Below are 12,466 nucleotides of genomic sequence, written 5' to 3' on the forward strand. Positions count from 1 at the left end.
GATACCCCATCCTAGCTTAAACGGGGGAACTCTCGAGATCTACCTGAGCTCAAACTCCCCTCGAGCATGACCTAATGATGGGAGCCCCAGGCTCTCTCCCGGGTAAGTGTAAACTCTTGAAGTAGTATTCAGTGATGTGTGTCCGGTGCTCGCTTAGATAACTGTATCTTCATCAAATGTTTACAGAAGAAGCAGAAACCAAGCATGCCTGTAGCTTTCTCTCTGCAGATACGTGTTTTATTATGTGATAGTAAGTCAAAGACCTCTTCAAATCATGTAATAAACCATTCAAATCTAGTCTATTAAATGTAGATCTGAGACTACTGTAGGGAAAACAGCTAAAACTGTTAAGCTAGCGCTTTTAAACATCAGATCACTTAACAATAAGTCACATCTAGTCAATAATTTTATCAACACAAACTACCTGGACTCAATGCTTTTAAATGGGACTTGGCTAGACGGTAGTAATAAAACAGTAGTTCTGAATGAAACAGCTTTGATTTTATGAGTGCCTGCAGAGCTAATAGGAGAGTTGGAGGCATCGCTGCCCTGTTTAAAGATGTCTATGAGTGTAAACAAGTGGCATTTGGTGACTATTGGTGCTTTGAATATCTGAGTACTAAAGGGTGCTCCACGCATTTCGCTGATCATCATCTACAGACCTCCAAAATATTCTCCAGCTTTTACTGATGATTTTACAGAGCTGTGTTTCCAGCACATTGTAAAGCATCTGAAATCTTGTTTTGCTCATAGTTTAATGCCTCTTGCCAATGTCTATTATTATTATTTCCTTTAGAAACGGTCTTGCACTCCCAAAGAGGGTCTCACACCACCGCATTGCATTTCGTCTTCTGAGGCACAACTCATTTATTAGAGAATAATAACACCACCGTGGCTTCTCCTACCGCACAAAACTACATTTCTCTGACTCATATTTGTGCAAGTTTATCAGGAAGTTCTGATTTTCTTTTCTGTGACTCAATGGATGAAAATCATTTCACTTTTGCGCATTAATCTAGCTCACATATTTAAATGGAAACACAAGCTTTGTTTTAGAGAATGACAGAATCTCCTCAATATCTCCACAAGTCACTTCAGGAGTTTATTGAAGCTTTACTGAGTATAAATCAAGTCATTACGACAACAGCCAGACATTTCAAAGAGTGTTCAGTTACACAATAAGAGGAAGGAAACCCAGAAAATATTTCCCTTTCAAAAGCACTGTAATGTTTCTAAGACACATGCTTGATCTTCATGCTGATGGTTTTCATACTGACAGCGTGAGTCCCTTTCCAGCTGTACCAAGACACGCCAATTGCGTGATGGGTGGCATCTTCTCCCCATAAATACACAGCATTAGGGTTTGTAGTGTGACAGGATCCATACCAAAATCCCCCGAGAAACTCTTTAGCGCAGTTCTTTTCATAGGTGTCTTGGTCTTTGTCAAAAGTGGAGAACTTCACATCATCATGGCCAGACAAAGAGTCGCCTAAAAGAAGGAGATAACTGAGGAAAGCTACTCAACAGAAATGAGTTTTAAGTAATGAAAGTGTCGTACCTGCTCCTCCATCAGTGAATCCAGAAACCTGCAGTTTATAACCTTCACATTCACAACCCACAGAGAAGGACGAGTACTGAGCGAAACCTCTCCTACCTTCAAAGTCCTCCAGATCCACTCTCAGCATGTACTTCTTGTGGCGTGTCAGCTGGTAGAGGTTCTCCAGCCCTGTTCACACACACACGAAGAACGTGTTAAACCAAACACTGGACCTGAACATGCACACAGACGGATGTAAGATCTCACCCAGCCAGTATTCTCCCTCCACATTCCCGAATCCTCTCTTGTACTCTCTCCACGGCCGATAGAAATTCACAGTGCCGTCCATCCTTCTCTGAAACACCTGTGATGGGTTTATATATAATGTATTTTTCATCATGTGTGTGTTCTGATGAGTGTCTGATTATCTAAAGTCATGGTCGTACCGTCCATCCTCCTTTGTCTTCATCTTTCCCATCTGAGACCATCTGACAGTAAACCCAGACTGGAGTTTCACCAGCTGGATAGATGGTGTAAATCCCGCTGAGAGTTTCTCCTGATTTGTAGATGTCAGAACAGTCGAACGGCATAGATTTACAGTCACTGGCCAAAGCAGCAGAGAGAAGAGTCGCCAAAAACAGCACGATCTAAAGTTATAAGAGAAAGAATAGAAAAAAATCAGTCTGAAATTAAAGACAGTCTATAAATGTGATCGACACGAAGACTAAAACAGCCACAGAACTTACTGCCATCTTCTCACTCTCTCCTCAATAGTTCAGTTTATCTACAAGAAATTATTAAAGAGCTTTACTCAGACCTTCTTCTTGTTGTTGTAGGTTATTTCTTCGTATAATCTAGGTCTACAGAATAAGTCTCACTCACCGTGGGTGTTCTTCAGCTGAAGATAACGCAAACGCTCCTTTAAATATCTGATGCTGAGTCTCGTGCTCTGTGTCTGTTTGAGGCAATCCTCAAAAACCCAACAATCTGTTTTCACAACCGAAGTGTGAAAGGACAGCAGTTCTCGGTTCCGTTTTTATGTCAAATCTGCAAACGCAGACAAATAAACCCCTCATGATAATCCCCTCAAATAACCCTTTCTGCACAAGATAATAAACACGATTCAACCTGCAGAACAAACAACCATAAAACAGAGCTTGGTTGAGATGTAAAAGAACACAATACCGAATTAGTTGTAAATCGGAGTCTACATTTATAAGGCTCCAAATTCACTAACACAAGAACCAGGTTAATATCAAGCTCATGTGCGTACACATGTTGTGAATTAGGCAGAAAGTTTTCGTGCGAGGTTCAAATGTGCATGTAAATATGAAAAACATACACAATTAGTAGTGAACGAGACCTATTATTTGTAGATTTTTAAGGAAAATAATGAATTTGATTGAGCGTGTGTTCTCTTCGGGTTAACATCAGAGGCAGTTTGACTGATTCAGCATGTATAATCAGTGTCAGCCGTTGTTGACAGAAAGCGCACTGATTGGCTGTTCCTCTACAAATCACAGCACAAGAACACCTGAAGTGACAAAGCTAATCAAATGGTGCAAGTTAAGAGGGAACACAAAGAATCCGGCTGTAATTCCACTCGATTTCTTAATATTTCCAAACGACATGGATTATCAGATTATCAGACATATCTGCATGAGTGAATCCCTCTGTGGTGAGTAGGGTTGAGTATCGCTTGGGTTTATTTCGATACCGGTGCTAAATCGATACTTTTAAAACGGTACCGGTGCCTGAACCGATACTTTTGAGTCACAAAATGATGGTGGATGACTCTAGAAAAACCTTTTATTTGACAAAATCTTTAAACAAATTATTTTAATAGAACAATACAATTTCAGTTTAAAGTAAACATCAGTTCATATTCATTATATTTAAATTACATTAATATATTTCCTTTGATCATCTGCTGGTTAGCATGAATTTAAGATTTGCATTATGAAAATACATTAGCTGACTACTAACCTGTGTTAAGGCTGTCATCAAAATACTGAACTCCATTTCTCTAGGGTGGGGCTTGTGACTGTGTTTACATGGTTATCAGTAATCTAATGATTTGCCTTAATCTGAATGAAACAATAATCTGATCAAGCTGTTTACATGAGTTGCTTTATGGATGTTTCTTTCATGATCACACTTTACATATATCACAAAATACTCCAAGTCATTTTTTTCATCTTCATAAACAAGACAATTAATTAACTTAAACTCAAGATAATCTTAATTGTTCATTTATTTGACAGGTAACTTTGTACTGGTGTAGGATAACACATTTCTAACAGTCAAGTACATCAAGGCACATAGTTGCACATGTAAACTTTAACCGATATATCTACAGTTGAAGTCCATTTATTTTGCCCTCCCATTCATTTAAAATAATGTTTCTGAACATTTTCACAGTGTTTCCTAAAATAATCATTATTCTGGAGTCATAATAAGTCGAATTTCTTATTGTTTATTTCTTGAATAAAAGCAGTTTTTTAATTTAAAAAACTAAGGTCAGTATTATTAGCCTCTGGTGTCAGTCGGCTGCGAGCGTTTGGTGTGTTTATGCACAGCCTTTTTTAGATCCAAACGAAGCCAATGCCACAAATCAATGCATTGTTTTTATTGTGTCCCTGACTTTAAACACCTGAATATTGAGCAGAGGGAGGGGCTTTCTTTCTGCGCATCATTCCCTCATGGCAAACTAATGGAAAGAGGGGCGTGGCTATGAATATTGTGACTGAAGTGTTAAACAGACGTCAACAGAGAATGAGCCAATCCAAACACAGAAGCAGATGCTCAGACTGAAGATTTACCAAACGAACAGCTATTCAGTGGAATAACTTGCACAGATTAACTGTTCATCTAAAGAATAGCAAATGTGCGCAAGAGGAATAAACATAGTAAACTCACACACACTTCAATCATCAATTCCTTCATTTTGGCGCATTTGAAAGCTGGTGGTTTAGTGACATGAATGGACAGAGCTCAGTTTACGACTGATACAAATACAAACAGCAATGAGTTATATGCACACAGACTTTTAATTTGCGCTAAGACCTGACTGGTGCTCACGGTGTACTGTCTTGACCTTGCATACTTGCCGTATTCAAGATCTTCGCTCCCTGATTGAAACACAGTATAAAGTAGGTCTCAAACCAGACAAGAACCACTGCATTAAGCTGCGGTCACACTGGGCTTTGTGTGTGCAGAATTCTGTCGTACGGCGCTGCGTAAAGGGGCGGGATTAAACAAGATGATTAGACATTAATAAAGCGAGAGATTGCTCCATGTTTTACATTTCTGTCCAGAGAGGTCCTGTTTTGACCCTCGATTGGTCTCACGCAATCAAGTGATGCGATTTCGCAGTTCAGAGTTCACCAAGCTTGAACTTTGCACCGCAGCAACATGCGAAACTTGACGCATGACCCTGCGTTTCCTGTCTGACGCATTCGCATGTATGAATGAAAGTCTATGGGAAGAAAAGTCAAGTGTGACCGCAGCTTTAAATTGCATTGTGCTGCACCAGGTGTCTTCAATAGCCGCGTTTCCACTATCGCGCCTAAAGCGAGTGAGCCAGGGCGAGCCAAGGCCAGTCGCGTTTCCACTATCACTTCCGGGGCGTAATCGGGCCAAAGCGGGGCTTCCTTGGGGCCAGCGTCCGGCCTTTTTCGGCCCGCCGAATACCTTGGGCCAAGGAGGGCCAACTGGGGCTTCGGGGCAGGGTTACGTACAAAGGCGGAGTTTTCCTGTCAGGTAAAGAGGAGACAAGATGCTTTCTTCCCTTACATTTGTTTTGCTATCGCGCTTGATCAACTCACTAAGAAGAAGAAAAAATGGATAGCAGACAGTACTGGTCAGTTGAGGACACCAGGGCTCTTCTGAACATTTGGGCCAAGGAAAATGTTCAGAGGCAAATAGACGGCGTTTGCAGAAATGAGGACGCCGAACTCGAATGTCCTTATCCAGGGATCGCTGTCTGGCCTTACACCAACAGACCACAAACAGTAAAAAAGCAATCGCTTCGGTGTTCTCCATCTTCCAGCTCTCGTAGTGATGCCAGGTTGTGTTTGTGGTTATAATTTGAGTTTTTTGTTCCCGCTGAAGTGGGCGGGTTGTGTGACGGGTTGTGTGACGTTTGATTCAGGGGACGTTCTGGGGGCGGTGTTTGCGTGACGCGCTGCGAGCAACTAGCCCGACAGTGGAAACGCGACATGATTTCGGCCTCATTTCTCAACCTCCCGGGCTATTGGCCCGGCCTGGCCCGATTAAAGCCCTGGCTCGCACTGGCCCGATAGTGGAAATGCGGCTAATGTGATCATCTACTCTACCACAGTATTTTCTATGGGTTTTCAGTGTTTGGCCACGGCTCCTCAAGACACATTTAAACATCTTTCCATCTCGTTTTATACTTGAACAACTGAACGAACACTCGTTTATTTAATGCACTGGATTCTGATTAGTTTACACTCTCATTGCTGTTCAAGGCACCTTATGAAATTAAAGATAGTCAATTCCACCCTTTCACCAGAAGTTTTTTGGGCGTCTCAGACATGATACGTGCATATATTTATGATTAGGGTTATGTTTATTTATGTAGCACTTATGTGACATTTCGTTCCACTGTACGTCCACACATGTAGGGAATGACAAGAAAGCTGGAGTTGAATTTATAGAAAACTATGAAACATCTCTTTATTTATCAGTTACATATAATTTTAAGTGATGATGAATGACAGGGAGGCTTAAAAGCGTCCCACAAAAAATGCTCTAGAAATGTTCCAAGTAGTGTTGTGAACAACCTGTATCCCAGCTTTGGCTTCACTGTTGTCAACAGAACACACATTTAACACCAGGACACCGTGTGTGGCGCCTCCTTGTGGTAACTACAGCACACTTTACCAGCTTTCCACACATTCCGAGCTTATAGTGTTCAAATATCTGCTTTTAAAGCGCAGATACAGTATTTTTTCAATTAAAACTGTATGCATGCTATGACTGAATGACTGCCAATGTTTAAGGCAAATGTTATAGAAACAGTAAACGAATTAAAAGCTGAACATTTTTTCAGACGTCAGGACAGAATCCTGTAAATCTCAGCGTCTACATTCACTGTATAAAGCTTGTATTAACAGGATCATCATCACACATAACTTAAAATATCACAAAATGAGGTAAAAAGTCTGACGTTCCCCTTTAGATGCACAGTATTTTTCTAAGACACGCGTTTGATCTTCATGATGAAGGTTTTCATACTGACTGCGTAATTCTTCCAGGTTAACCAGCAAACACCAATGGCGTAGTGAGTGGGATCTTCTCCCCATAAATACACACCGTTGGGGTTTGTATTGTGACAGGATCCATACCAAAATCCCCCGAGATACTCTTTGGCACAGCTCTTTTCATGAGTGTCTTGGTCTTTGTCAAAAGTGGAGAACTTCAGCTCATTATGGCCAGATAAACAATCACCTGAAAAGAGAAGATCAGATCACTGAGGACAACAACTCAACAGAAATGAGTTTTCATGAGTAGGAATCGTGTCATACCTGCTCCTCCATCAGTGAATCCAGAAACCTGCAGTTTATACCCTTCACATTCACAACCCACAGAGAAGGACGAGTACTGAGCGAAACCTTTCCTTCCTTCAAAGTCCTCCAGATCCACTCTCAGCATGAACTTCTTATGGCGTGTCAGCTGGTAGAGGTTCTCCAGCCCTGTTCACACACACACACACACGAAGAACATGTTGAACCAAACACTGGACATGAACATGCACACAGATGTAAGATCTCACCCAGCCAGTATTCTCCCTCCACTTTCCCGAATCCTCTCTTGTACTCTCTCCATGGCTGATAGAAATTGACAGTGCCATCCATCCTCCTCTGAATCACCTGTGATGGGTTTATATAGAATGTATTATTTTACACTTCACTAAGTAGTTCAGAAATGTACATTTAAGGTGCTGCATTAGTACTATTACTGTGCTATTTTCCTTCAACCTGCACTCAGAACATCCTCAAGACATTATAACTTTGACAAACAGGTAGAGTGTGAAACATTAAAAGTGCGGATGTCCAGACCACGCGGTTTCAGACTCAGCGGAATCAGATGTTTCCTCCCAATCAGGACTCAAGTATATTTATTCTGATTAGTTTTAACACGTCAATAGTTATGCAGTGACACAGAGTTAGACCTCTTTCTTGACATCACACAGAAACAGCAACGCATGCGGCGTGACATCACTTGTTTGCAGAGATGCCATTGGTTAAATGCCAGTAAAGTAGAACACAGAAGCAGCTTGAAGCGGAAAGCGCGAGTATGTCTGCGGTCTGGAGGTATTATAAAGTCAACATTACCATAGCAAACTCTGAGATACGTAAACTTGACCTGCTGGGTATTTTAATCTGAGGTGCCTATTGTTTTTATATTAGAATTTTTTATATTTACTTTTGCACTAAAGCCCATAAGTGAAGAATTGATGTTATTTATTACTTGATTGTTCAAGCTTCCTCACTGAAGTGTTCTGTTTGTTGTTAAACAAGTCTTAAAATAAGGTGAATTAAATAAAAAATAAGAAATATCCTGGATCTGTTTCTTCGCTCTTCTTTATTCTTTTTTTTATGCATTATATAAGTATCGGATCAGGTTTCGGTATCAGTAGATACTCAAAATCAAATGACTCAAGGTCAAAAAACTTGATCGGGACATCCCTAATTATTAAAAGTGTCCAAGACGCAAAATCATTACATTCATCAAGTGAGGCACTGTTAATCACCAAATGGCTTGTTTTATGTTTACACACATAAATTAAATGTACTCCATCAGTGCTGCAGGAGTTTAGTTTAAGCGCCACCTGCTGGACACTCATAGCACTATCCAAGTGTCAAAGTTCACCTTTAGCCGTCAAACAACATGGACGACATAGCATTTATTTTCAACCAATTGTTTTCACTTGCGAATAGGACCCAGCAGGCTTTAGTTGTAAACTCCAGTTTGTTTTTGTATCTCTCAGTGTTTCCTTTATATAAAAATGACAGAGATCAAAGGCTCTCGAGGTAAAAAATAATAAAAATTAAGCTGTGTAAATCTGTCAATTATCACGGCAAAGCATTAAAAGAAATGCTGCACATATTGCACTTTTGTTTTGTGAACTCCTGGGACTGGTAGAAAGGGGTTCTTTTTAATAATACACTGCAATAAACCTGTTTCATACTTTTTTGGTCTGATTTTAGTCTTGTTTATGGTCCAAATATCTAAAATCTCTTGAATCAAGAAGCATTTTCTAGACAAGCAAATAATATTGTCTTGATTTAAGAAATATATCAAAATTCTGTGCATTTTTTAATTATAACAAGCCAAATAATCTGCCAATGAGGGAAGCAGAATAATCTTGTTATTCCATTTGACATAAGATTATCTAGTTTACCCCATTGGCACATTATTTGGCTTGTTTTATGGACAAAACTCACTTAATTTTGATTATTTCTGAAAACAAGACTATATTTATAGCTTGTCAATAAAATGCTTCTTGATTTAGGAATTTTTAAACATTTGGACTAGAAACAAGACAAAAACTCTAGGTAAGAACTGGTTTGCAGTGTGGTTTGAGTAGTTTAGAACAGATCCTTTTACTCTACTTGCACTAAATAGTTTGGCAACTAATGATACTCAAGTATATTTTCAGTCCTTTCACCTCTGGTTGTGATGAGTGTTTGATTATCTAAAGTCACACTCGTACCGTCCATCCTCCTTTATCTTCATCTTTCCCTTCTGAGACCATCTGACAGTAAACCCAGACAGGAAAGTCTCCGGCTGGATAGATGGAGTAAATCCCACTCAGATTTTCTCCTGATTTGTAGATGTCAGAACAGTCGAATGGTTTGTCTACACTATGACTGCAATCACAGCACAATAGAACAGGGAGAAAAGCTGCCAAAATGATCTGGGGAAAAAAAGTGTTAATTAAATGAAACTGAAAATGTGAAATGCAATTGAATCTCTAAGAAAAAAAAATATGAGGGAATCTTACAGCCGTCTGCTCCATCTCTCTTCAGAAGATCACAGAAGATAACGGCTCCTGATGAAAGAAATCTGCATTTAAACCATGTTTTTGCATTAGTTCCTCAGTGTAACATCCAGAAAGTCTAATGTAAACCCTGAAGATGAAACCCGCAACTCACCGTGTGTTTTCTGCAGTTGTGGATCAGACAAACGCTGAGGTAAATACTCCACGTCAGTCTCAAAGTCTATTTGATGCAATCCAATCTTGTTTTGCACGTTTAGGAATCACCCAGATTGTGAAAGATCAGAAATTCTGTCATTTCTACTAAAACACTGGAATGCAGGGAGCGTAACGGTTTCTCAATAAAGCATTCATCAGCTCTTAGTGTTTATACTCAACTATAGATAAGAGATGAACACCGAGCTGAACCTAGAGGTCAGTCTGAGTATCAGAAATGAAGACGCTCAAATCACAACCATCACACCCAGAACGTTACATGCGCACAGATCTGTGGGCAATCTGGATTATGCAATCAGATTACAAAAATCAAGTACTAGTAATTAAACTACTTTTTAATACAATCACATAATATTTACACAATGAAAATAGGTTCACAATTCATTGATTCTCCTGTTGTTTATAATAAACCTGACACTTGTATATGTGATTGTTTTGTGTAGAGGTGTTACATGATGCTGATCCCGTCATACACACTTAGATAAACATGTAATGTCGCAGTGATATTGCTGTGAGTTTTATTGAAGTAAATGTTTGTGGTTTAGTGTTATTCAGCGTCACTCATAGGTATATTAGAGTGAGTGTCCATCATTGCACTTTAAACATTAGTTGTTGAAGCTCTTGCTGATGAAAACAATTCATATATTTTATCTTTCCATCTGTCAAAATACGATATTATCCTGCTTGAATATATGAGGTCAAACAAAAGTAATCTAAATGTAATCCAAAAGTACTCTGATTACATTTCCTCAACCTATATGACTGACTACAAATATTGTCCTGCAACTTCCAGCAAACAGAAAGCTTTATTTTGACTGATTTTGCGACTCACCTTGGGTGTTCCACAGGAATCAGCAGGCTGAAATAATCGAGTGCTGAATTTCACAACATTTTACCAAATGTTATGCAGGCTGTAATACACACACTTAGGCAGAAGAATAATCACACAAGACTTTCAGAGACTGGTGTTAATTAACGAAGATGGCGAAACCCTATTGATGAGCGCTTTTAGAGGCACACATTTCCAAACTGCGAGTCACGTGACTTCTGAAAATGAGGTTTTGTTACGTCACATCTCTTTCAAAATCCTCTTCACTCAGATCGCCATTATTAATTAAAGAAAAGTGTGCAAACAGAAGCTGTAACAGCAGTTTCTCATTGCAAACCCTTACATAACAAACATGGTGTAAAATAAGTGTATGCAGACTCCCCAGTTGTAAACGAAGGCATTTGATGATCTATTAGACAGTACTGTACCTTCAATAGGTTAGTAAAAGCATGTTTAGGCTTGAGTTTTTGTTGTGTTTACAAGGTTTGACCAGCAAGTGGTGGTTCAATAAACTTTGAATCAGTGAATCGTTCCAGAAAGCAATCGATTCACAGCTTCAGGACAGTGTGTTTATTAAATCAGACTAATGATTTGTTCAGAATTTCTAAATGACATGCGAGGAGTAATTGTAGATGTGTTTGTAACCCTGAGTAATCTGGGGTTACTGAATAGTCCAGTAATATTTAATGAAGTGTTTATGTGGTTTACTTGTTTAGAGTAGTTTGGAGATGCTTTATTAGTGATCCTCAAGCAAGTGTTTGACACGTTTTATTTTATTTAGATTATTTCTGAGTGTTTATTGTTTTGAAACATAATTTATGTCAGCGTTATATTCTCTGGGACTTGTGTTTAAAACACAATCAAAAAAAGGGAGTTCGTTACTTCATTTGAGTGGGACAGACAGGGTGATGAGATGACATAGCGGAGAGAGAGAATAAATGAGAGGGTAGAGGACGCTGCATGTTCATGAATAGGAAACAAAGTACACCTAAGGTTGTACATAAAGTGATATCCTAATAATCCAGTGATCTGCATTTACTTATTTCGCTTACATCATGCATTATTCTCTAGTAACTCAACCATTTCCGCGGTGATTATTGCTCTTCTTCTCTGGTTTCCACTGTTCAGATGTTGTCTTTGAGAGTTTGTCAGGTTTTTGTCCTCCCCAGACGTCTCCTGTGTGTAGCATTAGTGTCCTCCTGTTGTGTTCTGGTGTGATTTCTGACTGTTGTAGCTAGGGTTGGGTCTATAGACATTATGGCCGATAGACATCACGATGCTAAGCTGGCATCACGATCCTCCGCCCCGACCCCATCGCAGCAGCAACTTGCTCTCAAAAAATACACACTTCCCCCATTTACACTAATTCGTCTTAGTTTTAAAATGGCATTTTAGAATGAAAAGATCCACGTCCACACTGGCGATTCACCTAGCATTTCTGACAAGATCTCCATCCACACTATACTGCTGAAAACGTACATCACGTGACCACACACAAACACATGCACTCTAGCATATGTGCACGTCTGAGCTCCAGCAGTCAGCAGTGCTTTGAGCACTAAACCCCAGAGAGCAGTGCACGTGGGACGGTTTATGAAGGATGTAGCGCTGGATAGCGTCTCACTGTAGTTGTTAAACGTGATATTTAATTCATCTCATCTCTATCTGACGACTCTTCGCTCTTTTGAATCTATCAGGTAACGTGTCTCAGCGTCAGTACACTGCTTCAGTCTTTCTCTTTCATGCTTGTGCTTAGTCATTTTAGAGTAAACCTCAGAGACTGTTGGTTGGTTCCTGTTGGTTGTTCACCTTTTCACCAATCAAGTTTGTGGACGCCATTATACCGACACAGATC

At 39.7% G+C, this 12,466-nt stretch overlaps 2 protein-coding genes across 3 annotated transcripts in view; both read right to left on the reverse strand.

Annotated features, from left to right (window-relative positions):
* Positions 1–1,089: 1,089 nt before the first annotated feature.
* Positions 1,090–2,577, reverse strand: LOC130228579 (microfibril-associated glycoprotein 4-like). Of its 2 annotated transcripts, XM_056457038.1 has the most exons (6): positions 2,420–2,577; positions 2,284–2,321; positions 1,984–2,184; positions 1,805–1,901; positions 1,559–1,726; positions 1,090–1,489 (listed from the first exon to the last, which is right to left on the reverse strand). In XM_056457038.1, the coding sequence occupies exons 2-6, from the start codon at positions 2,287–2,289 to the stop codon at positions 1,233–1,235; spliced, it is 729 nt and encodes a 242-aa protein (XP_056313013.1). In that variant the 5' UTR covers positions 2,290–2,321; positions 2,420–2,577; the 3' UTR covers positions 1,090–1,232. The 2 variants fall into 2 exon arrangements, with proteins under 2 accessions (XP_056313013.1, XP_056313086.1); XM_056457111.1 differs by lacking the exon at positions 2,420–2,577 and having other exon boundaries at positions 2,284–2,409.
* Positions 2,578–3,467: 890 nt separating this feature from the next.
* Positions 3,468–12,466, reverse strand: part of LOC130221679 (microfibril-associated glycoprotein 4) — a 9,464-nt gene continuing 465 nt past the window's right edge. The window contains exons 1-6 of the mRNA XM_056454253.1: positions 9,724–12,466; positions 9,573–9,620; positions 9,282–9,485; positions 7,338–7,434; positions 7,090–7,257; positions 3,468–7,012 (exon numbers count right to left, since the gene is read on the reverse strand). The exon at positions 9,724–12,466 is cut by the window's right edge and continues 465 nt beyond it. Of these exons, the coding sequence (XP_056310228.1) occupies positions 6,759–7,012; positions 7,090–7,257; positions 7,338–7,434; positions 9,282–9,485; positions 9,573–9,587 (738 nt within the window). The 5' untranslated portion in view covers positions 9,588–9,620; positions 9,724–12,466 and the 3' untranslated portion in view covers positions 3,468–6,758. The remainder of the gene's footprint in view (positions 7,013–7,089; positions 7,258–7,337; positions 7,435–9,281; positions 9,486–9,572; positions 9,621–9,723) is intronic.

The sequence above is a fragment of the Danio aesculapii genome, chromosome 1, assembly GCF_903798145.1.
Source record: "Danio aesculapii chromosome 1, fDanAes4.1, whole genome shotgun sequence".
In the NCBI taxonomy this organism is placed as follows: domain Eukaryota; kingdom Metazoa; phylum Chordata; class Actinopteri; order Cypriniformes; family Danionidae; genus Danio; species Danio aesculapii.